Below are 26,857 nucleotides of genomic sequence, written 5' to 3'. Positions count from 1 at the left end.
TGTCGCTCGGGTTTTAATCAAATTGAATGGTCAAGTTTCTTTAAAAGGGAAAAAATGGGTTTTAACCCAAAATCAAATAGATCAGCTCTAATTTGAATCAAACTTAATTTTAATCAATTTAATTTTGATTAATTTAGATTCGATTTTGATTGTAAATGGGATTGATTTCGAACCGGCCACCTCTTGTTGGGAAGAGGGAGTGAGGTTTTCTTGACAGCTCAACCAACAATAATGTAAATCCATGTAGAAATACACAAAGTGAGAAGATTATGAGTAAAAGAAAAGTCTATTAAGTGTTAATTAGTGATAAGGTCAATCTAAACAAATCTTAAGAAGCATCTTTGACTGAGAAAACTTTAGCAAATTAACAATGATGTTTGATTTAGAAATCTACAGTTCCATGTTTTTAACCTTTGCTTTATTGAGATGGCCTGCTTGAATGAGTACAAATCAAATATTGAATAGTCTCCTTCAAAGGATGTCATCATTTTTACTTTTATTAATCATGTTGAGAGTTTGGCAAGCTTGATTTTGAACCATCTTGCTAGTTCGGGACTGGCATAAGTCTCCGGTCACAATAACTTTAATGATACTCAAATTGAAGTTGAATGACTTTAATGAAATAACCATAAAGTTTGGTGACTTAGTGATAATAAAAATCAAAGCCATGCATGAACATCTTCATATTTTTCTAGTGTTTACAGGTCGAACATTTCTAACTTGAACTATGGGATTGCAGACAATTTTATTCCGACAAGAGAATCAAAGAAGTAACTTTTCAATGGTATGTCTTCATGTTTCCTAAGCTATTTCTTTTTCTAGTGATAAGAATGAAACTTTTGTATCTTACCAGGAAATCGAGCAACTTTCTGCTATAAGAATAATTAGTCCAATCCATTACTATGATTTCAAGAATTTGGTTGTGAACTCCACATTCTCCTCTGCTCCTCGAAGCTTCCTACGACAGCGGATTGGTTCTTAACTCCCAATTGCATTGCAAAAACATCATAATATACTACAGGGTCTACACTTTCCAATATTTTCACCAATTTTCCTTGTTTTTCATCCACCACAATTTGTCCATCTTTGGATTCAACACCTTCAGCTAGGACCTTAATGGGCTTGATTTGCAAGATAGGATTCAGCAAAGGATCCCCGGCCAAGACCACTGCACCAAGAATTTCCCCCAAGAATGTATCCTGCAGAATAACATCGTTCAGTAATATCAGCAAAAACAGCAAGCAGGAAAGCCAAGAACCAAGATAGTAATTAATGATAAAGCAGTTGAGATTTTTCTTTTGGAATTATACTATTTCATGGTATAGTACTGAAAGAACATCAGGCTAGTTATCAGATTTTTTTTTTACCATGTGATGGTATCTGTGGTGAGTTTGTTGCAACCGGTAAAGCCTTGACAGCAAACGGAGGGCAAACAATGCCTCAGGGGTCCTGTTCGTCTTTCGCAGCTTTTGTAGGATCTTGGAGAATGAACTTGTTTTGCGTTGGGCGTCGAGTGGAATGAGTGTAATGTCCAGGGATGACTCAAAAACTATCTTTGCTGCCAAGGGGTCAAGATAAATGTTCATTTCTGTATATTCATTAGAATGGATTGTCAAGACATTTCCCTTGTCCAAATTGCCATGGCTAATGTGTCCTCCAACAACAGACACATCCTGCAATGAAAATTGAAACCACTTTAATGTGTTATATCTAAACTTCACTGCAACGTAGCTATGTGTGCACAATTTGCAGATGATATCTTCACCAGGCAGTCTTAACAGAATGTTTTGTTCCTGAACTGACAAGTCCACTGACCTGAATCACAGAGCTTGAATTTTTCCTTGACAGGATAATCTTTGCTAAATTAGTCAATGGTCCATTGGTTAATATGCTAATCTTAGATCCTGGTTCCAATTTTTGCACTACGGACTCCCAAATTTCGAGTGCTAGAGGCTGTCTAAGTTCAGGGTGATCTGTGTCGCGAGGAGCTCCAAATTTTGCAGAGTTTTCTGCAGTATACCTTGACAATAAAAAACAAATTTTGAGTACTACACTATTCAAGCAGAAAACAGAATATCACGAACAATATCCACCACCAACAAAATTGTACCTTCTGGGGCTTCGTGGCAGATTTCGCGCAAGCCCATATAGGGTGTCTGAATCCAAAAATCCACCACTTCCATGTGGGATGGCCTTAACATACTTGCAGTCTCCAGCAGCAGAGAAAATTGGTTCAGATTGGTTGAATGCAAATACATCTCCAAGACCAACTGGAATATCATCACGACCCATCATATGCAGTAAATCATAAACTACATCGATAGTTGCAGCATTCGCCCAGCCGGTTGGACTCACAATAATAGCCTGGAGGAAAACAGCAACAGGTGGCAAATTCAATTTAATGTTTTGCCTTGTGAATGAAGCAGAATAGCTTAGTTTCCAAGTTTAACATGCATCTAATTTTAGATAGAAAATGAGAAACATCACTTGCCTTGAGGTTGATCACTTCTACAGGTAATTTAAGAAGGTAGAATAGAGCAAGAAAATCTCCAGCACTCATATCCATGTCGAAGACAACTGGTTTTCCCAGTTTCTTGCTTCTAAAATCTGGTTTGTAATGAACTTCTTTGTAAAAAGGAAATTGTGTTGTAAAATTGAACCTCCCAGTTTTTTGAGGGTGATTTAGAACCTTCACCAAAAAAAAAAAAAGCGATTTCTCTGCATATCAAGCATCCAATAATTGAAAGCAATAAACAACAAGAATTTTAGAAGAAAAATTAGTAATTAAATGAACTTACATCCAAGAAACTCTTGAAATATGCTCTGTCAAGTTTACTACTAGTGTCTGGGTTGCGTTTTGCTCTCGTAGCAACGAGAACACGTACCCCCTGCGAACCTGTTACCTCCTTTGTATAGCCATCCTGTCCCCAGTAAGTGAAAAAAAAGGTCCAAGATTATGAAAAATTTGAAGAAGGGAAAACATCAGGCAACTCTTCATGCTATAAATTACTTTAATTACCTTAACAAGCTGAACGAGATATCAAGCATTTAGAGGTGTATGTTTTATATAGTTACCTGGCATCTTCCCTTCCCATTCTGCACAACGCAGAATGGATCTCGGAGGTCTGTCTGAACATGACCACTGTGAACTCCACCTTTCTTTAGATTAAACACTGGAACTTTACGGCCATCAAAGAATGGATTTGAACCATCATATATCCCATAAGGTTCATTTGAAGTAACTACGGTTATGTTCATATATTCCATTTCAGCAAACTCATTTTCTCCATTTTGGTTATGCAAATTACGCATGATAGAAACTGCTACACCAGATGTAAATGAATCCCACATGAAATAGCTCTGCAAGAAGTTCACTACATTATTGGCCTCATAGGAAATGTTTTTGAGAATGGAACTTGCATAAGACGTTGAATAAAGAAACATCTTAAAGAAAATACCGTATAAAATTGGTCATCAAGCCAAGTGTCACGAGCCATTTTCAAGGACTGGAAGCAATATTGTGCCTCGTATGTATGCTGGCTGTTCTCAAATGTCTCAAAGAAATCTTCATTTATAGGAATTGTATTTGTTGCATCCAGGGGCACCAGGGTGACTGGTATTCCAGAATGGATCACCTGAAATAAAAGCATTAGTGTGTCACTGCCTTTTGCAGGCAATCTTTAGTGTTCATAATTGGAAAAACTTGCCGAGGATCATAGTTTCCTAAACAGTTTCTATGTGTTGCTTGCCTGGTATGCAGCAAAAGGATCTCCAAAGATATTAAACTCAGCATAAGGATTGCTAGTGTAGTCTGTGAACAGATTTCCGAGGTCACAGCACTGTCTTGGCTGGCAAGATGAACTGGAATTTTTTGCGCAACAACCCGTTGGGTTTCGACACCTCACACCACCTCCCATTATATATATATGCTTAACATTCTTCTTTAGGTGTGGATTGTTCATAAGGAAAATGGCAAAATTTGTATGAGCTCCTATTATGAACACAGTAATAGGACCTGCAGATATTTTGTCCATCAGCACTTGCTGGGCAGTAGGTTGTCGAAGAGGAGAATATTTCCTTCTACCCTGGTTTATGAACAGAATCTGTGAGCTCCTTACAAATATTATAACATGAAGTAAAGGACATGATGAATATTATAACATGAAGTAAAGGACATGATGAATATTATAACATGAAGTAAAGGACATGATGAATATCCGAATCAATTGAATGAGAGATTCAACTATTTTCGGGGGAAAAACAATGAATATTCAAATCAGTTCAATAAGAGATTCAGCTATTTATAGGGGGAAAAAGATAAGTATCCGAATCTGTCTAGCGTCGTTGAAGCAAACTTTTGTTTAAGCCAGACTGATTTGGGTACTTAAAAGGACATCTCTTAAAATCTAGAACTTGAATTGATTTTAGCTGTTGGAGCTTAGTTCCACGGGAAATTCTGATATGGACTACGAACTTAAAAAAAAAAAAAATCCAATTGCATACCTGTGGTAGGAAAGCTTTCCTTACTCCATAATTGGTATCAATATCTAGCCTTCCTCCAAGACCTAAAGGAATAGCTTGTCTGTATCTACAGCCTCCTGCTGTTGAATTTCCCTATTTAATATCCATAGATATAAATAACTTAACCAGTGTACAAGAAATTGAGAATAATGTGACATTTACTAATCAAGCATGCAACTTTCTTCTTCTTCTTCTTCTTAGATTGAAAAAGGGTGCTAGCTTGAATTCACCTGTTCAATTATAGGAAGATATCCACCAACATTTGGAAGTATAGTACCATCTTCTAGTATTCCACCCTCACCTCCCACTCCAACCGGTATATCGTCGCGGTCCATCATGTAAAGAATGTCATAGATTTGGTTCACAGCATGCCCTGCATCAGTCCATGCATTTGCATTGATAGTAATTGCCTGTGCCAGGATGATAACTAGAGTCACTAAATCTTTCTGGTAATGCCAGAAAAGCTGCCTTTGTACAGATAGATTTTCTTTCAAACTAGGATAAGTTAAGTAGCTGAAATCCATAAAAGAGGAGGGAAAAAAGGACTTGAAAGGTGCATTTTAACATTCTGCATATCCAATAAGCACATAACACTTTTGACAGAACGATGAGCTGATTCGATTAGATAAAACTATCTGAGTTAATCCTCACAGAGTAAAAGCTAATAGTAGTACAAGCAACAAGTTGCTGCAACCAAATTTTAAATGATGATTTCAGGAGTAATTTAACCATTGCAACAATTCAATCATGATTCAAAATTGTAAAATTCCTACACATGTTTCATTAAATGAGCAAAAGCTGAAGAGAATCTGATCTGTAAAATTGTAAAATCATCAGAACGTAAAGACTCTCACCTCCAAGTCAAATTCTGATCTGTTAAGCTTCAAGATGTACAAAAGAGCAAAGAAATCATCGGTATCTACATCTGTATCCAGAAGAATCCGATGTGGCCTACCCTCCACAGTATGCAAATTAGCAGCAGCAAGTCCAGTGATCAATACAAAAACCACCCAGAAAGTCCTCTGCAATAACATTTTCTGTATTCCAATCACAAACTTCAAGAATATATTCACTGCAAACCTGCAAACTGTTTCATCCATATGAGTCTTGAAGAAAAAAAGAAGAGCAAAAAAAGCATAGAGTAATAAGAAACTGCTCAGAAGGATACAAGAGAAGACTAAGACTAGGTAGCTGGAGTTGAAAATATTTAAGATATAAAATGGTTCACATGTGAAGGATTACAATAAATATGGCATGGCAGCAATCAAAGAGAAGAGACAAAGGAGAAGCAATTATATGTTCATTACCAGTACTGGAATAGATTATTGGAATACGAAATCCCAAGAAGAAGAAAAGGGTATCATTATCTTATAACAAGAAAAATGATTTAATTTGAAAAGGTGATGAATGTTCATGGGGCTGGCCTGGTCAATTTTTAGTTGTATTACTCTTGGCATACCATCTGAGGCTACTGGTAATTGATTCTATTCCTAGTTTGCTCTTTTTTGTTATTAATTTCCAAATCAGGATTGGGCAGAAATGTAATGTAGAATCTGAGTTTTCCACAAATCAATGGCTGCAAAATCAAGCAAATAAGCGGATATGCTGTAAGTGCGGATTTCAGGTATGAATGACTTGCGTTGTAACACTCCAAAATTCTAAATTTTATTATTTTATAAGTATTATTGATATTTTAATTTTATTTAAATTTTAAGAAATTATTTGAGATTTTTCGGATTTTAAAAATCGGGTTCGATTTTCCGAAAATATAAACTTTGATGATTTTTAAAAATTAATTTAAAGACCATGTGGTAAACTAAAAATATATTTGGAGTCTACGAATTTTTCTGAGTTTTCTGAAATTTTTTTCGGAATTTTTGAACCTCTTTTTTTGTCCCAAAGCAGAGTAAAAATTTAAAATTTTGTATCCTAAATCGAACCGGCCAAATCGAACCGGACCGGATCGGACCGTTCGAATCGGACCGGCCTTTTCTTTTTCTTCCTTCTTCCTCCCCGCGCGTCCCAACCCCTCTCCCCTTCTCTCCCTTTTTCTCTCTCCTCCCTCCTCCCCTTGCCGCGCCGCCGCCTCCCCTGCCACCCCAGCCGTCTCAGTCCACCGGCCGCCGCCTGGAACGCCGGAAAACGGCGGCCGAAGTGGAGCGACGCACGCGCGCGACCGTTCGTCTTCCCGGCCAAAAGCCGGCTGATCTGGCCACCAATCGGATCGGGTCTTGTGTCTAAACTCATCTACTCGTCGAGAGCTTTCCATAGACACTAAGAACACCGAAATCCATCGAGCGGTTTGTCCAATTTTTGCTCGGGAAGTTTACAAACCGTAAACCCCACGAGGAAACCAAGAGTACCAGAGCGCTCCACTCGTCGAGAGCTTCGCGGGGATATAAAGTTCAAAATTTTCCGACACCGTTTTTCGATGGGTCCCACGGAATTTCGCAGTATTTTTCTGAGCATTAAATGAGCTTAGAAAATTCCGTAAAAATTTTATACTAACCCCCGTATTGTGGGCTTCGTGTAGGTATCCTCAATTCACGAAAATTCGATAGTTGTCCGGGTCTGTGAATTTTTGGCCAGACAGACCCACTACCGGAAAAGTCTCCGAATTGGATCGAGGTTTTGGCTACCCCCCCCCCCCCATTGTCAGACGTCCCGAGCGCGTTCCCTAAGTCGGAATCAGCAAAGGTAAACCCGAACCTAATTTTTTCGTAATTTTCTAGTGCTTAAATAGGATTAAAAAAATTCATAAAATATTCGTGGTAGCTCAGAAAATTATGATTCTTTTTGCAATAGCCTAGTAATATTGCTAAGGACCGCGGGGCAAAGTTTTAGAATTTTTAGAGCTTATTTGAGCAGTTTTTGCAAAAATGATTAATTATAAAGACTAAATTGAAATTTTACATATTGTGATGGGTGACTGATTTGATGGGCCCAGGAGCGGCTGTGTGATGTGATTGAGTTGTAGATATATGGATTGTGAATATAGAAGTGTCTTTTGAGTCCTTTTGCAGGTTGGGTAGGTCCTAGGTATAGGGGAGACTCTGCCGGATTTTCGGCACGGCTTAGGACGTATTTGGTCTTTTCATGATTTGTATTGAGTCAATTGTATTAAATAATTGTAATGTAATTGTCATGTGAGCCAGGACAGCCTTCTTCCTTCGCCCAGCCGCCACAGTGACCATTGTCAAGTCTGTGAGTAAAATATTAATTTTAATTGTAATTTCGATATTATTATATGTTCAAGCATGCCCATATATCACTTATATGCATATATCTATGTAGATAAACTCTAGGCACGATTTATGTTGCATTAATAACTGTAAAAGTGCCATGGATGTTGTTGTGGTAATTTGGAGCAGTGTGCGTGCGTTGGCGTGCTTGTGATGTGGTGTGGACTATGGATAGGACGGGTAGTCACGGCTTGAGATCTTCGCTGGGACCTGATCCTTCGGGGTAGTCATGGCTTGAGTTCTTCACTGGGAGCCCCGATTTGGTATATTAAGCGAAAGTCCGGCTTGAGTTCTTCGCTGGCACCAGGTTGGATTTAAGAGAGCTGTATAGGGGATCAGCTCCCGTATATTATGATTGATATTACTGGGTGTGTGAGTGCTCCAAATTACCTTTTTGCTGTTATGATGTGAAGTTATTGCTGATGTTGCATTTCACTCTACAGGGTGCATTAGTTTTAGATAGTTATAGAGATTATGGTTAAAATTGATATTTTACTCTCTGAGTCGAACGCTCACTCCTGTTCAATAATTTTTTTCAAGCTACAGGAGGATTTTATTGTGGTTAACCTGCTTTTCTCCTTCGCAGGTTGTTTATCAATAATTGTGTAATTTTATTTACTCCTAGAATTTTCGCATGTGTTAGAAGTATTTAAATGATTCGGGTCTGTAATATAAATTGTTATGTGGACCTGTAAAATTATTATATTCATGTTTGATGGGCTGGATGAGGGAGCTGAGCTCCCATTTATCTTTATGTTGATGTGAGTATGTGGAGGGTGAGCTGAGCTCCCCAATTGATGATATATTTTGTTTACAGGTCGGGTGAGTCAAAAACTCCCCGTTGAAAGGTTCACTTTATAGCCAGACTCTGTCCGGTTGATTTCTTGAAATTGGGCCCAAATGGGCCTTAGAGTTGAATTAATGAATAGTTAGGCTTACTACGGGCCTCAGGGGCTTTAGGCTGGCCTAGGTCCTCGTGCTGGTCCGGCCCATAGGTTGGGTCGTGACAAATGTGGTATCAGAGCTTACGCTCCAGATTCTTAGGGAATGTTCATCTAAAGTGTTGGGAAGAGTCTACTAGGAGTCACATGCCGAAAATAGGGTCCACATTCGTCTTGCATTGTCATCTTTGCTTCTAATTTCTGCTTCATTTATTGTGTATAAATATGAGTTTATAGAGCTGTGTAATGTGTAGTTTTGAATTTTGTGGGCTAATGCTGCTGAATTTCAGGAAAATGCGTAGAAGCAGGAGAGCTGCACGCACTGAACCGGATGTGCTGACGAGGTGTCGGCCACGGGATGAGGTGTCGATGAGATGAGGCGCCTGCCCCAAGGAGGCGGGGTAAGAGGCCTAGAGTTGCTCAAGTAGAAGAGCAGCTGCCGTCAGTTCAGGATCAGTCTTTTATGGCACAGGGTCCCATGGACCCAATGGCAGCTACTCTAGCCTCTAGCTGGGTTGCAGAGAACCATCGATATGATGGCACAGTATATGGTCCACCCTCCATAGCAGCAGCAGTCCACCGCACCAAGAGGGGAACCTTACAAACAGATAATTAATTTCAAGAAGTTGGTGCCTGGAACTTATGATGTGTCAGATGATGCATATCGGTTTTTGGATTCCTGCAGACAGGCAGGAACAGAATTGCAATTGACTGATAGAAGACTTATAGAGTGTATGCAGCATGTCATGGGGCCTATGCCTAGACAATGGATGAATGATTACATATTACCTCGGATGGAGGGTTTGTCGTGAGCTCAGTTTGTGGAACTGTTCATCAATCGGTTTGTGCCAAAAAGCTTCAGGGATCAAAAGCAGTGGGCCTTGAGGCCTTAAGACAGAATGGCAGGTCTGTAGATGAGTATGCTACAGAATTTCTGGAATTGAGCAGGTATGCCCCTACAGCAGTATCTACAGAAACTATGAAGGTGAAGAGGTTCCTAAAGGGGCTTGATAGGAGGTATGCAAACCTGGCCATGATGTCTGATCAGTCTTTTGATGTGATAGTTGATCAAGCCAGACAGATAGAGATTAGTTATGCTGTGGATGACAGCGGAAGAGCAAAGAAAAACAGGGCAGAGGGTTCTTTAGGTGTTCCCCATATGGGTGCTCCAGACAGTGGTGGCCAAAGTAATTACAGAGGAAAAAGTAGGAACAAGAAGAGTGGTTTTAGACACAAACCTTGAGGGTTCAGACCGAGTGCGGATCGGCGGTGGTCACGTTCGAGTCTGATAGTTACAGTGCAGTTCAGATCCTCCTTGGTACCTTGTACACAGTGTGGAAGAGGACATTCAGGACCTTGTATGATGGGTTCATAAGTATGCTTCAGGTGTGTCCAACTAGGTCACTTTGCAAGGGAATGCCCCGTGTTCAGTGAGTCACAGATGGGGTCACAGGGTTCTGTTGCAAATGTTCCTCGTCAGTTGTATCCTGGTGCTTCGGCATGGCGGCGATCGATTCGATGTGGGCCGAGGTCAAGGGGGACGTGGATTTGGAGGCAGATCAGGAGGTAGAAGTCAGTATCAAGGTTTTGCCACTCAGGGTAGGGGTTAAGCTTGGGTTTTCACCCTGACCCATCAGGATGCTCAGGCTTCAAATGCAGTTGTGGCAGGTATTCTTCTGGTCTGTTCCTATGAGGATCGTGTTTTGATAGATTCGGGTGCTACGCACTCATTTGTCTCCCCTGTGTTTGCCATGAGATTGGGTAGAAACCCTGCAACTTTAGAATGCCCTTTGTCTGTAGCTACCCCACTTAGTGACAACATAGATGTAGACATGGTTTTTCCGGATATCCCAGTAGTAGTGGATGGAAAGATCCTCCCAGCAGACTTGGTTCCTCTACCAGTAATGGATTTCGATGTGATTTTGGGAATGGATTGTTGGCAACTCATTATGCCACTTTAGACTGCAGGAACAAAAAGGTGTATTTCCATATACCTGGTGTAGAAGAGTTTAGCTTTGATGGTGATAGGAGCGTGGCTCCATATAATTTGGTGTCGGCAATTAATGCTAGAAAAATGTTGAGGCGTGAATGCCAAGGATATTTGGCATTGATGAGAGATACATCTGTAGAAGGTGTCAGAATGGAAAATGTTTCTGTTGTCAGAGAATTTATAGATGTCTTCCCAGAGGAGCTTCCAGGGTTGCCACCAGGAAGGGAAATAGAGTTCTACATTGATATTGTTCCGGGTACAAACCCCATATCAATGCCACCTTACAGGATAGCGCCAGCAGAATTGAAAGAGCTAAAGGAGCAACTACAGGAGCTTTTGAACAAGGGTTTTATACGTCCGAGCACTTCACCCTGGGGTGCTCCTGTTCTATTTGTGAGAAAGAAGGATGGGTCATTGAGGTTGTGTATTGACTATAGACAGCTGAATAAGGTGACTGTAAAGAACAAGTATCCACTTCCTTGGATCGATGATCTGTTTGATCAGCTCCAAGGGGCTAGATTCTTTTCCAAGATAGACCTGCGATCAGGCTACCATCAGTTGAGAATCAGGAATGAGGATGTGTCCAAAATAGCTTTCAGGACAAGATATGGTCATTATGAGTTCTTGGTGATGTCTTTTAGACTCACTAATGCACCAGCAGCCTTTATGGACTTGATGAACAGGGTGTTCAAGCCATTTTTGCACCGTTTTGTCATCGTATTCATAGATGACATTTTGGTATACTCTCGGACCGAGGAAGAACACGTGTGACACTTGAGGATGGTGTTGCAGACTTTGAGGGAGCACCAGCTGTATGCCAAATTTTCAAAATGTGAATTTTGGCTAGAAAGCATCTCGTTCTTGGGACACGTGGTTTCTAGTGACGGCATTCAAGTGGATCCCAAGAAAATTGAAGTCAGAATCGATTGGCTTAGGCCTACAACAGTCACTGAGGTGCGAAGTTTTCTGGGTTTAGCTGGCTACTATAGGCGTTTTGTGCAAGATTTTTCCAGGATGGTGGCTCCCCTAACTAAGTTAACCCGGAAGAATGTTCCATTCATTTGGACAGATGACTGTGAGGAGAGTTTCCAGAAGCTTAAGGAGTGTCTAACCACTGCCCCTGTGTTAACACTACCTATGAGCGGTGAAGGATACACCGTGTACTGTGACGCCTCCAGAGTTGGCCTAGGGTGTGTTTTGATGCAGAATGGAAAAGTAGTGGCTTATGCTTCAAGGCAGCTGAAGAGGCATGAGCAGAACTATCCCACCCATGATTTAGAAATGGCAGCTATAGTCTTTGCACTAAAAATCTGAAGACACTACCTGTATGGTGATGCGAGATATACACCGACCATAAGAGTTTGAAGTACATCTTCTAATAGAGGGATTTAAACTTGAGACAGAGGAGATGGATGGAGCTTCTGAAAGACTATGATTGCACCATCCAGTACCACCCTGGGAAGGCCAATGTAGTAGCAGATGCTTTAAGCAGAAAATCTTCTAGCAGTTTGGCGTACATTTCAGCAGAGAAGAGACCGTTGATTCAGGAAGTACATGAGTTGATGGATCAAGGTTTAATCCTAGATCTTTCGGATGAGGGGGTATTGTTGGCACACTTTTCAGTGAGGCTAGACTTGCGAGACAGAGTTAGAGTTTCCCATCACAGAGACTAACAATTGATGAAGATCATAGAAAGAGTACAGCAAGGTGAAGGTGGTGAGTTTGGATTCGCCAATGATGGCACCCTTATGCAAGGTTCCAGGATATGTGTGCCCAATGTGGACAATCTCAGAAATGAAATCATGCGAGAGGCACACTATACACTGTACAATGTCCACCTAGGCTCCACCAAGATGTACCATGATATGAAAGATAGCTATTGGTGGAATGGCATGAAGAGAGACATAGCAGACTTTGTGTCCAAGTGCTTAACTTGTCAGAAGGTGAAGTTTGAACACCAGAGACCGTCAGGGAAGCTGCAAGAGCTCCCTATCCCAGAATGGAAGTGGGAAATGATTACTATGGATTTTGTGACTGGGTTGCCTCGTACCACGCGAGGATATGATTCGATATGGGTAATTGTAGACCGCCTAACTAAATCAGCTCACTTCTTGCCTGTGAAGACTACATACTATGTGGCACAGTATGCTCGACTTTACATTCGAGAAATAGTCAGATTGCATGGAATTTCGGCTTCCATAATATCTGACAGAGGGCCCCAGTTCACTTCTCAGTTTTGGAGAAAGTTGCAGGAGGCACTTGGCACCTGATTGAACTTGATGCGGCTTTCCACCCTCAGACAGATGGACAGTCGAAAAGGACAATCCAAACACTGGAAGACATGCTTCGCATGAGTGTTTTGGATTTTGGAGGTCAATGGGATGATCAGCTAGCTTTGGTGGAGTTTGCCTACAACAACAGTTATCACTCTAGCATAGGGATTGCACCCTATGAGGCACTATATGGAAGAAAGTGTAGGTCTCCTCTGTGTTGGACGGAAATGGGAGAAGCGAAGGTGCATGATGTAGACTTAATGCAATACACTTCAGAGATAGTTCCTTTAATCAGGGAACGATTGAAACTTGACTTTCGATGGCGTAAGAGTTATGCAGACCCCAGACGGAGGGATGTGGAGTTTGCAGTAGGCGACTATGTATTCCTGAAGGTTTCTCCAATGAAGGGAGTCATGAGATTTGGAAAGAAGGGCAAGTTGGCACCTCGGCATATTGGACCTTTTGAGATTATTGATAGAGTTGGAGCAGTTGCCTACCGGTTGGAGCTACCACCCAACCTTTCTCACGTTCATCCTGTGTTTCACATCTCCATGCTCAGGAAATACATTTCAGACCCTTCTCATGTACTACAACCGGATGTAATAGAGCTAAAAGAGAATTTGACATTTGAGGAGCAACCTGTAGCCATAGTGGACTACCAAATGAGACAGCTGAGATCAAAACAGATCCCTATGGTTAAGTTTTTGTGGAGGAGCCAGTCAGTGGAAGAGTGCACCTGGGAGTCAGAACGGGACATGCGTAGCAAGTACCCTTATCTATTCAATGTGTAATCATGTACTTTATTCTGCCTTGTGTAAAATTCGATGACAAATTTTCTATAAGGGGGGAAGAATGTAACACCCAAAAATTCTAAATTTTATTATTTTATGAGTATTATTGATATTTTAATTTTATTTAAATTTTAAGAAATTATTTGAGATTTTTCGGATTTTAAAAATCGGGTTCGATTTTCTGAAAATATAAACTTTGATGATTTTTAAAAATTAATTTAAAGACCACGTGGCAAAACTAAAAATATATTTGGAGTCTACGAATTTTTCTGAGTTTTCTGGAATTTTTTTTGGAATTTTTGAACCTCGTTTTCTATCCCAAGGCAGAGTAAAAATTCAAAATTTTGTATCCTAAATTGAACCGGCCGAATCGAACCGGACTGGATCGGACCGGTCGAATCGGACCGGCCTTTTCTTTTTCTTCCTTCTTCCTCCCCGCGCGTCCCGACCCCTCTCCCCTTCTCTCCCTTTTTCTCTCTCCTCCCTCCTCTCCTTGCCGCGCCGCTGCCTCCCCTGCCACCCCAGCTCGCCGGCGCCCACCCCCAGCCATCCCAGTCCACCGGCCGCCGCCTGGAACGCCGGAAAACGGTTCCCGAAGTGGAGCGACGCGCGCGCGAGACCGTTCGTCTTCCCGGCCAAAATTCGGTCGATCCGGCCACCAATCGGATCGGGTCTTGTGTCTAAACTCATCTACTCGTCGAGAGCTTTCCATAGACACCAAGAACACCGAAATCCATCGAGCGGTTGATACGGTGTCCGCAAGTGCACGGGTCACAGTAGTATAGTTTTAAAAATTGATATCGATCCCACAGGGAATTGTGCTTAAATTGGAAATAAAAGTATAAGCAAATTAGAATGACAAAAATTAAAAGATATTAAAAATAAAATCTAAAAATTAAAATTAAGACAAAAATTAAAGATGTAAAATGAAATTTGGAATTAAAATTGGTATTTGAGGAATTAAAACTAGATCAATCAATTAACTAAAATTAATTAAACTAGATTACCCAAAAATTAATTTGAAATATCTATTTATGAAATTGAGAGAAATTAAATCTAAATTAAATCTAAATAAAAATAAAGTGATTATAGAAATTGGATTTAAATTGGATTTAAATTTAAATTGCTATTTATGAGGTTTGGAGGATTTATATCTAATTTCAATGAAAAATAAATTGATTCTAGAGATTGGATTTTCAATATTGTTTGCATGTGGTTTTTCCCTAATTTAGCCAAACACATGAGAATTGCAATTTTGAGGGAAATCAATTCTTAAATTTTGAAACCTTTTCAAGCATCTCAAAATTGGTTTTCATTAAATCAAACCCTGTTTTCACGGTATTTCAAATCTAACAAAAACCCAATTAATGCTCTAATTGATTTTTGGAAAGTTCCCCTTAATCTTCTTAGCTTATTTCTAACACCAAGAAAATAAAGTTTATTGCAAGATTATCCATCCCCAATATTCACTTTTCAGTCCATCTATTAAGGATTAAAACTTAACTTAATGAGGCCCATTCATCAAGCAAGGAAATAAGCACACAAGCAATAAATCAAAATATAACAATCTTCATTTAAATGGCTAAATCGGTTCAAAACCACAAAACAAATCAATATTTACAAACCCATCTCTAGAATCTCAATCAACTACTCACAAATCATTGTTTAAAGACAAACCCAAATGAAGAAATGAAGAAATAATGGAAATGTAAGCTAAAGGGGTAGAAAAACCTAGCAAATTTGCAGCAGATCTCTGCGAAAAGTGCAGAAACTTGATCCTTCTTTGGAAGAAGATGCAGAAGATGCTCCTCCCTTTCCCTCTTTCTATCTTTCTAAAAATGCCTCCCTTGCTCTCTTTCTATCTTTCTAAAAATGCCTCCCTTGCTCTCTATGCTCTCTATATCCCAAGAAAGTGATAAAATGGGTCTTTATATAGGCTAAGGGATTGTTCTAGAATGGGTAAAAGGGGGAAGGATCTAGAGAAAGTGAGGTAAAAGTCGAGTAACGGAAATGCCACGTCAATTATTTTCCAAGAAAGCGACATAAGCCGAGTCTGTTGTGTCGCGGGTTGTGTCGCTCTCGGCCATTTTTTTTTTTTTTTTTTTTTTTTTTTTTTCAACTTCAAAATTTTTGCAATTCGATTTTAATCTCCTTCAAATGGCTACTCTGATCAAAATACATCAAATTTCTCCAGATTTAACCTACAAAACAAATAAATTCCAAAAATTAAACTAAGAGATGTGAAAATTGACTAAATATATATTAATATCTAAAATAATAGCTATGAATAAGGGTAAATTATGTGCAAAAATTACTCCTAAATGATGATATAAAATGCATGCATCAAATTCCCCCATACTCAAACTCTTGCTTGTCCTCAAGCAAAATTTCATTAAAACTCATTTGGAAGGGAATAGAATCAGTCTTTGAAAACTCAAAAATTCACTAATCCAAACTACCAACTTACCTCTAGCCACCAACATTCCAAATTCCCACCAGCAAAAGCACAAAGAATGAAGCAAGCACTCTCAACTTTTACAGAATAGCTAAGAATTAACCAATCAACCCAAACAAATACCAACCAACTACAAGAGTCAATTGTGCCAAAACAAACCTAAATGAAATAGATAGCCAATGTGTCTCAAATAGATGGTGAGTAATGTATGGAAGGTTATATTGCCAAACCCATATGCAAGCATAAAAGATCTAACTCTACTAATGTAACAAGCATTTTTCAAAGAATCATTAGGTCTTTTTAAGGGTTGTAATGGGGTCTAATAAGGTAGAATTGTGGTTAACAAAGAAAGGGAATAAGGTAAACAAAATATGAGAATAATATGAAACTCAAAGTGCATCCATTTTTATTTTTATTTTTTTTTATTTTTTATTTTTTATTTTTTATTTATTTATTTTTTTTTTTTTTTATCAAGAGGAAAGAAATTCTCAATGAAGCTCAAGTGCTATCACAATGTTTATACAAAAGGACTATTTTTTTATGCTTATTTTATTTTATTTTGATTTTGTATTGGTCCCTATTTCATGTCACACCGAAAATTACCTTTGGGATATTTTGGTGACCTTTTCAACTTTTCACAATTACTCTAGCACTTTTCAAGATGTTTCAATCCTCTGAGCCTTTTTTTTTTTTTTTTTTTTTTTTTTTTTTAAATCATTATCATTTTTTTATGCACTTAATTGCTAAAATACTATTCTCATAGATAGGTGGTAGTGTTTAGGTTTAATGGCTCGGTAAATGATTTGGGTTCCAAAGAAATTAGGGATTTAAGGTTCAAGGGGGTTTGCAAGGGTTAAAATGAAATTGGGGTAGGTTAAGGCTAAATGTGAGGTTTAAAATATGAAGGAATGCCTAAATCATATTCTTATCAGATGCAAGTTAAAAATTTCGCTTTGAAAGATCTAAGATGCTTGTTCTAGGAATGGTGAGACGACAATGACCATTTTCTTCCTTAAAGGCTTATCCAGACACTCAAAACTCAAAATAACTAATCAGAATCTGCATACCTAGATTGATATATTAATTTTCAGCTATTAAGTAAGAGAAAGAATAATGCTTAAGACTTTGTACCCAGCTGGAACTTTCATTCCACTAACCATCTAAAGGCAAGTTGGATTGCTTGAATAAGTGGCTTATGGAGTTCAAAGACTGGTTTAAAAATTCAAAAATTTTAAATGAGTGAATGAAATGCATGAGTGTAAATGTCTAGTCAACCTATATGCAACTAAGTATGCATAACTAAGTATATGAAGCTATATGCAGTGTATATACGTGAATATGTACAAGTATGAAGTAATGAGTGTGTCGCTATATGCAAATGAAAAAGAAAAATAATTTTTGCAAGGAAAAATAATTTTTGCAAAAAATTTACCCTCTCCCCCATACTCAGAATGAACATTGTCCTCAATGTTAAAAATGTGCAAGGAATGGGATAATTTGGCTATATGTGCATAGAAAGCTAAAATTTAAAGCTAAATAAAATTTTTATTGCTCATTTGCTTGCAATGCATTGCATCCCATCTGCACAAGGAAATTAGAACAATGTTAAATTCTGAATAAGGAGTATATAAAAAAAACTTAAAACAAATGAAAGAAAAATTGGGAGTTATGCACAAAAATGCTAAGTTTAGGTCTTTAGCTTGACCATACTTACTCAAAATTTCATGGAGAATGAGAAAGATAGCAAGTTGCTATTTTCTCAATTGGCTCCTGACTAAATAATGCCTCAACCTTTGTCCATTTACCTTGAAATTACCAGATTTTTCACCAAAAATTTCCACAGCACCATGAGGTAAAACTTTCACAATTTTGAATGGACCTGACCACCTTGATTTTAATTTTCCTGGAAAAAATTTTAACCTTGAATTGAATAAGAGAACCAAATCTCCTTCTTTTAAGTCCTTTTTCTTGATATGCTTATCATGCCATTTTTTAGTTCTTTCTTTATAGATCCTAGCATTTTCATAAGCATCAAGTCTCAATTCTTCTAATTCATCAAGTTGCAAAAGTCTTTTATGTCCAAAGACTTACAAATCAAAATTGATTGCTCTAATGGCCCAATAAGCTTTATGTTCTAACTCTACGGGCAAATGGCATGATTTCCCAAAAACTAACCTATAAGGTGTAGTTCCTATGGGGGTTTTAAATGCTGTTCTATATGCCCAAAGAGTGTCATCTAATTTAAGGGACCAATCTTTTCTGGACTTATTGTGAGTTTTCTCCAAGATTTGCTTGATTTCTCTATTTGTGATTTCTACTTGGCCATTTGTTTGAGGGTGATATGGTGTGGCAATCCTATGCTTTACCCCATATTTTCTCATCAATTTTCAAATTGGTGGTTGCAAAAATGGCTACCACCATCACTGATTATGGCACGTGGGGCACCAAACAGTCAAAACAAATTTTTTGAAATTTCACCACAACTTTTGCATCATTGGTAGGTGTAGCAATAGCTTCTACCCATTTAGATACATAGTCCACCCCTACCAAGATATATTTATTCCCATAAGAAGATGGAAATGGCCCCATGAAATCAATTCCCACACATCAAATAATTCAACTTCTAATATGGTATTGGGGCATCTCATCTCTTTTGGAAATGTTGCCTACCCTTTGACACCTATCACACACTTACAAAGTCTCTCACATGTTTAAACATTTTAAGCCAATAGAAACCTGATGTCAAGACTTTTCAACAGCTTTTGAGACACTAAAATGACCACCATATTCAGAGGAATGACAATGGTAAATAACATCATGCATTTCTTCCTCTGGTATACATCTCCTAATTATTCCATCATTGCATCTCCTAAACAAAAGAGGTTCTTCCCAAGAATAAAATTTAACATCATGCAAGAATCTTTTCTTTTGCTGCCAAGATAAATCAGGTGGCAAGACACCACAAGACAAGAAATTCACAATATCAAGACAAACCATGGAAGTGCAGAATTCAACACATACAATGCTCATTCATGAAAAACTCATCAATTGGCACAATTTCATCATCTTTATTTTCGTTTTATCCTAGAAAGGTGATCACCACCACATTCTCAACACCCTTTTTATCTTTTATTTCCAAATCAAATTCTTGAAGTAATAAAATCAATCTAATCAACCAATATTAAGCTTCTTTCTTGCTCATAAAATACCTTATTTCTGCAATATCAGTGAAAACAATTACATTTGAGTTGACAAAAAAAGAACGAAACTTATTGAGTGCAAATACTACCGCAAGGAACTCCTTTTCAGTTGTGGCGTAATTGACTTGAGCTTCATCAAGGGTTCGGCTTGCATAGTAAATGGCATAAGGTTTTCTATCTTTTCGCTGGCCAAGGACAGCTCCAACAGCAAACTCGCTTGCATCACACATAATTTCGAATGGCAAAGTCCAATCCGGGGGTTGCATAATAGGAGCTGTTGTTAAGGCCGTCTTTAACCTGCAAAAAGCAACCATACAATCTTGATTAAAATCAAATTTAACATCATGATTCAAAAGATTTGTTAAGGGTTTAGCAAGTTTAGAAAAATCCTGAATAAATCGCCGGTAAAACCCAGCATGTCCAAGGAAACTCCGCACTCCTTTGACAGTGGTTGGAGGTGGCATTTTTTCAATAATTTCTATTTTAGCTCTATCCACTTCAATTCCCCTATTTGAGATTAAATGCCCTAGAACGATCCCCTCTTGGACCATAAAGTGGCATTTCTCCCAATTCAACACCAGATCATTATCAGCACATCTCTGCAAAATCTTAGACAAATTAGTCAAGCATGAATCAAAATTAGTTCCATATACTGAAAAGTCATCCATGAAGACCTCCATAATTTCTTCAATAAAATCAGAAAAAATAGCCATCATGCACCTTTGAAATGTGCCAGGTGCATTACACAATCCGAATGGCATCCTTCGATATGCAAAAGTGCCATAGGGACATGTAAAGGTAGTTTTTTCTTGGTCATCAGGATGGATTGGAATTTGAAAGAAACCAGAATATCCATCTAAGTAACAAAAGAATGAATGCTTGGCTAATCTCTCTAACATTTGATCCATAAAAGGAAGGGGAAAATGGTCTTTTCTTGTGGCATTGTTCAACTTCCTATAGTCTATGCACATTCTCCAACCTGTATGATTCTAGTGGGTATCAATTCATTATTTTCATTTTTAACAACTCACCCCACCTTTTTTTGGTACAACATGCACAGGACTAACCCACTCACTGTCAGAAATAGGGTAAATAATTCCAGCAGCTAGTAATTTTAGGATTTCCTTTTTCACAACATCCTTCATTGTAGGATTTAATCTTCTTTGATGTTCAATGGAAGGTTTACTATTTGGCTCAAGGAAAATCCTATGCATACAGACTGTTGGACTTATTCCTTTTATATCATCAATTGCATAACCCAAAACTCTTCTATATTCTCTCAATACTCTCAACAATTTGTCATTCTCAATATTAGTCAAAGATGCATTAATTATAACAGGATATGTTTCATTGGGTCCAAGAAAAGCATACCTGAGGTTGGAAGGAAGAGGTTTAAGATCTACCTTTGGAGCATCCTCTACCTTTAATGATGGTGGTTTGATCTCCAAATTTTGCACTCCTTCAAGTTGAAAAATTGTGGCGTCAGGATGTGGTGGAGAGCTGTCTAAGTGTTGTGCAAAAGTAGCCATGTTGTGATTATCATCATCAATGCTCCCACCATGGACTAAGCAATTTTCAAGTGGGTCTTGTGGATAGCTTTTTCTGAAATGCTCTTGAACAATCTCATCAATAATGTCTACGCAAACAAGACTCAACTTCTTCATGTTTCCTTTTCATGGCTGGATTGATGTTGAATATCATTTGATCATCTCCCACTCTAAGTGTCAATTGCTCACCCTTCACATCAATTAATGCACCAGCTGTTGCCAAAAAGGGTCTTCCCAATAAGATAGGAACTTTTGTGTCTTCTTCCATATCTAAAATGACAAAGTCCACCGAATGTAGAATTTCCCAACCTTGATAGGCACATTTTCAAGAATGCCTTCCGGATATTTAATTGAGCAGTCGAAAGATACATGTTTGTGGGCTTCAACTCTCCCATATTCAACTTCTCATATATTGAAAGTGGCATTAGGCTGACACTAGCTCCAAGGTCACATAAGGCATTTGCCACACAATTATCACCAATATGACAAGGAATGGAAAACACACCCGGATCTTTGAGTTTGGGAGGTAACTTCTTCTGAATTATAGCACTGCATTGCTCTCCCAAGTTGATGGTGTCATAATCTTCTAGCCTTCTCTTGTTGGAAAGAATCTCCTTTAAAAATTTGGCATAACTTGGCATTTGAGATAGTGCCTCAGTGAATGGCACATTGATATACAACTTCTTTAGCACTTCAAGGAATTTGCCAAATTGTTTGTCTAGCTTGTGCTTAATGAATCTTTGAGGGTAGGGAAGGGTGGGCTTGTAAGGTTCAGGTGGGATGTATGGTTTCTCTCCCTCATCTTGCTCACTTTTGCTTTCTTCTTCTTTTTCATTTTTCTTGCTCTCAACTGAGTTTTCTTCTTTTGTGCTCTCTTTTTCTTCTCTCTTGTTTTCACTCTCTTGACCAACTTTTTTACCACTTCTCAAGGTCACCAACTTACATTGTTCATGAGGGTTTTGTGGTTGGCTAGGTAGTTTCCCATAGGAATTGCTTCCTGATGAGCTTGCTTGTTGCGCCAATTGAGTCTCCAACATGCGGTTGTGGACTTGTAATTGATCCATGGTTTGTCTCATGTGTTGCATTTCTTCCTCCAATTTGTTATTCATCTTGCTTTGTTCAGCAAAAAATTTCTCCATCATGCTCTCCAAGGTTGGCTTTGGTTCATGAGGTGGAAGGGATTGTTGTGCTCTTGCTTGATATCCAGGTGGTGGTTGCCTTGTGGGCTGAAATTGAGGCTGAAATTGAGGCTTGTTCTGCTGCATAAACTGCTGGTTATGAGCATAATTTGAGCTTTGGCCTTGTTGAGCAAAAGTTGCTTGTGGTCTCCATGTTGAGTTGTTCATATTAGAATAAGAATTTCCCATAGGTTTTTGTTGATAACCTCCTGCATAAGCAGCTTGCTCTTGCAAATAATCATCACCATAAGAAGAGTAATCAACTCCACAACTTTGAGTTCCATTTGTGAAGGCAACTTGTTGCATAGTTGTAGGAGTTGAGGTTGTTGCCTTTGTGCAAAAATCACTAAGAAGCTGAGTCAACTGATCAAATTTTGCATTCATGTAGTTAACTGAGTCAAGTTCATATATCCCAGCTTTCTTTGGCTCAAGTGCTCTAGGATTTCCCCATAAATGGGTATTATGAGCAATCTTCTCTAATAGATCATAGCATTCTTCACTTGTCATTCTCATGAAATCTCCTCCTGCTTGTGAATCAATTGTGTTTCTTATGGTGGAGTAACTCAGTGTAGAAATTCAACAATCATCCATTTGGGTATTTCATGATGAGGACATTGCCTTTCAAGCTCCTTAAATCTCATCCAAGATTCATACAAAGTTTCATCATCTCTTGGTTTAAAAGCTACCATCAAATTCCTCAAATGAGTAGTTTTCCCAGGTGGGAAAAATTGAGATAGAAAAGCTTGAGATAGCTGCTCCCAAGTAGCTATAATAGCTTGTGGGAGTGAGTCATACCACTCCAATGCTGAATCCCGAAGAGAAAATGGAAATAATGTGAGCCGAATAACTTCATCGAAACTCGGGTTGTCTTTGTGTACCACATATCATCAAAAATTTCTTCAAATGAGAATGAGGATTTTCAAGTGGGCTACCTCCAAATTGTGAATTCTGAACCATTTGAATAAGACCGATTTTAATTCAAATTGATTAGCTCCAATAATAGGTGCATTATCTCTCACATCAGTACATCTAGGAAAAGCATAGTCTATCTTGGATCTTCTTTGAGGATCATTTTGATTATCCACAGATTTTTGGGCGTTTTGCTCATTTGCTCCATTGTTTCCTCCAATAGCTCTATTTTGTTTGTCCATATTTTCTATTGTCTCCTCTTGCTCAAATATTTGTTGTTCTTCTTTTTCTGCTTCTTTTCTTCTCTTGTACTCCTTTTTGTTGGCTCGTGAATTTTTCAATTCTCGGTTGAACAACAATTGAGATCACTTGTGCTTTTCGATCGTCTCATAAACAAGAAAAGTACCTGAAAAACACAAGGAACAATAGTGAAAATAAAAGAAAATAAAAATTCTAATTAGCTTAAAACAATTAAAATCCAACTTAAAAACAAACAATTCCCCGGCAACGGCGCCAAAAACTTGATACGGTGTCCGCAAGTGCACGGTCATGAGTATAGTTTTAAAAATTGATATCGATCCCACAGGGAATTGTGCTTAAATTGGAAATAAAAGTATAAGCAAATTAGAATGACAAAAATTAAAAGATATTAAAAATAAAATCTAAAAATTAAAATTAAGACAAAAATTAAAGATGTAAAATGAAATTTGGAATTAAAATTGGTATTTGAGGAATTAAAACTAGATCAATCAATTAACTAAAATTAATTAAACTAGATTACCCAAAAATTAATTTGAAATATCTATTTATGAAATTGAGAGAAATTAAATCTAAATTAAATCTAAATAAAAATAAAGTGATTATAGAAATTGGATTTAAATTGGATTTAAATTTAAATTGCTATTTATGAGGTTTGGAGGATTTATATCTAATTTCAATGAAAAATAAATTGATTCTAGAGATTGGATTTTCAATATTGTTTGCATGTGGTTTTTCCCTAATTTAGCCAAACACATGAGAATTGCAATTTTGAGGGAAATCAATTCTTAAATTTTTGAAACCTTTTTCAAGCATCTCAAAATTGGTTTTCATTAAATCAAACCACATTTTCACGGTATTTCAAATCTAACAAAACCCAATTAATGCTCTAATTGATTTTTGGAAAGTTCCCCTTAATCTTCTTAGCTTATTTCTAACACCAAGAAAATAAAGTTTATTGCAAGATTATCCATCCCCAATATTCACTTTTCAGTCCATCTATTAAGGATTAAAACTTAACTTAATGAGGGCCCATTCATCAAGCAAGGAAATAAGCACACAAGCAATAAATCAAAATATAACAATCTTCATTTAAATGGCTAAATCAGTTCAAAACCACAAAACAAATCAATATTTACAAACCCATCTCTAGAATCTCAATCAACTACTCACAAATCATTGTTTAAAGACAAACCCAAATGAAGAAATGAAGAAATAATGGAAATGTAAGCTAAAAGGGTAGAAAAACCCAAGAAATTTGCAGCAGGATCTCTGCAGAAAAGTGCGTAAACTTGATCCTTGCTGCTGCTGGAAGAAGATGCAGAAGATGCTCCTCCCTTTCCCTCTTTCTATCTTTCTAAAAATGCCTCCCTTGCTCTCTTTCTATCTTTCTAAAAATGCCTCCCTTGCTCTCTATGCTCTCTATATCCCAAGAAAGTGATAAAATGGGTCTTTATATAGGCTAAGGGATTGTTCTAGAATGGGTAAAAGGGGGAAGGATCTAGAGAAAGTGAGGTAAAAGTAGAGTAACGGAAATGCCACGTCAATTATTTTCCAAGAAAACGACATAAGTAAGTTGTGTCGCGGGTTGGGTCGCTTTCGGCCAATTTTTTTTTTTTTTTTCTCAACTTAAAAATTTTTGCAATTCGATTTTAATCTCCTTCAAATGGCTACTCTGATCAAAATACATCAAATTTCTCCAGATTTAACCTACAAAACAAATAAATTCCAAAAATTAAACTAAGAGATGTGAAAATTGTAAAATTGACTAAATATATATTAATATCTAAAATAATAGCTATGAATAAGGGTAAATTATGTGCAAAAATTACTCCTAAATGATGATATAAAATGCATGCATCAGCGGTTTATCCAATTTTTGCCCAGGAAGTTTTAGCCCATTTTGACTTTTGGGCTAGATTTCTCACAAACCGTAAGCCCCACGAGGAAACCGAGAGTACCAGAGCGCTCCACTCGTCGAGAGCTTCGCGGGGATATAAAGTTCAAAATTTTCCGACACTGTTTTTCGGTGGGTCCCACGGAACTTCACAGTGTTTTTCCGAGCATTAAATGAGCTTAGAAAATTTCGTAAAAATTTTATACAAACCCCCGTATTGTGGGCTTCGTATAGGTATCCTCAATTCGCGGAAATTCGGCGATTGTCAGTGCAGTGAATTTTGGCCGAACTGCCATTCGAAAAAGTCTCCGAATTGGATCGAGGTTTTGGCTACCCCCCCCCCCCATTGTCAGACGTCCCGAGCGCGTCCCCGAAGTCGGAATCGGCAAAGGTAAACCCGAACCTAATTTTTTCGTAATTTTCTAGTTCTTAAATAGGATTAAAAAAATTCATAAAATATTCGTGGTAGCTCAGAAAATTATGATTCTTTTTGCAATAGCCTAGTAATATTGCTAAGGACGGTAGGGTAAAGTTTTAGAATTTTTAGAGCTTATTTGGGCAGTTTTTACAAAAATGATCAATTATAAGGACTAAATTAAAATTTTACATATTGTGATGGGTGACTGATTTGATGGGCCCAGGAGGGGCTGTGTGATGTGATTGAGTTGTAGATATATGGATTGTGAATATAGAAGTGTGTTTTGAGTCCTTTTATAGGTTGGGTAGGTCCTAGGTATAGGGAAGACTCTGCCGGATTTTAGGCACAGCTTAGGACGTATTTGGTCTTTTCATGATTTGTATTGAGTCAATTGTATTAAATAATTGTAATGTAATTGTCAGGTAAGCAGGGACAGCCTTCTTCCTCCGCCCAGCTGCCAGAGTGACCGTTATCAAGTCTGTGAGTAAAATATTAATTTTAATTGTAATTTCGATATTATTATATGTTCAAGCATGCCCATGCATCACTTATATGCATATATCTATGTAGATAAACTCTAGGCACGATTTATGTTGCATTAATAACTGTGAAAGTGCCATGAATGTTGTTGTGGTAATTTGAAGCAGTGTGCGTGCGTTGGCGTGCGTGTGATGTGGTGTGGACTATGGATAGGACGGGTAGTCACGGCTTGAGATCTTCACTGAGACCCGATCCTTCGGGGTAGTCACGGCTTGAGTTCTTCGCTGGGAGCCCCGATTTGGTATATTGAGCGAAAGTCCAGCTTGAGTTCTTCGCTGGCACCAGGTTGGATTTAAGAGAGCTGTATAGGGGATCAGCTCCCATATATTATGATTGGTATTACTGGGTGTGTGAGTGCTCCAAATTACCTTTTTGCTGTTATGATGTGAAGTTATTGCTGATGTTGCATTTCACTCTACATGGTGCATTAGTTTTAGATAGTTATAGAGATTATGGTTAAAATTGATATTTTACTCTCTGAGTCGAACGCTCACTCCTATTCAATAATTTTTTTCAGGCTACAGGAGGATTTTATTGTGGTTAACCTGCTTTTCTCCTTCGCAGGTTGTTTATCAATAATTGTGTAATTTTATTTACTCCTAGAATTTCCGCATGTGTTAGAAGTATTTAAATGATTCGGGTTTGTAATATAAATTGTTATGTGGACCTGTAAAATTATTATATGCATGTTTGATGG

At 38.0% G+C, this 26,857-nt stretch overlaps 1 protein-coding gene and 1 non-coding gene across 2 annotated transcripts; one reads left to right on the top strand and one right to left on the bottom strand.

The window, feature by feature from the left end:
• Positions 1–765: 765 nt before the first annotated feature.
• On the bottom strand, positions 766–5,636 carry LOC110631955 (nucleoside hydrolase 3). The gene is made up of 12 exons (XM_021780008.2): positions 5,376–5,636; positions 4,752–4,931; positions 4,504–4,614; positions 3,750–4,085; positions 3,459–3,635; positions 3,076–3,360; positions 2,799–2,921; positions 2,492–2,689; positions 2,111–2,364; positions 1,816–2,020; positions 1,368–1,673; positions 766–1,199 (listed from the first exon to the last, which is right to left on the bottom strand). The coding sequence occupies exons 1-12, from the start codon at positions 5,619–5,621 to the stop codon at positions 909–911; spliced, it is 2,712 nt and encodes a 903-aa protein (XP_021635700.2). The 5' UTR covers positions 5,622–5,636; the 3' UTR covers positions 766–908.
• Positions 5,637–22,735: 17,099 nt separating this feature from the next.
• LOC131179654 (small nucleolar RNA R71) lies at positions 22,736–22,842 on the top strand. The gene has a single exon (XR_009148542.1). It is a non-coding gene; the product is annotated as a small nucleolar RNA R71 (small nucleolar RNA).
• The last annotated feature ends 4,015 nt before the right edge of the window (positions 22,843–26,857 follow it).

Source organism: Hevea brasiliensis, chromosome 4 (genome assembly GCF_030052815.1).
Source record: "Hevea brasiliensis isolate MT/VB/25A 57/8 chromosome 4, ASM3005281v1, whole genome shotgun sequence".
Taxonomy (NCBI): Eukaryota; Viridiplantae; Streptophyta; class Magnoliopsida; order Malpighiales; family Euphorbiaceae; genus Hevea; species Hevea brasiliensis.
Note: the sequence above shows the minus strand (reverse complement) of the source record. Positions and strands in the feature narration are given on the sequence as shown.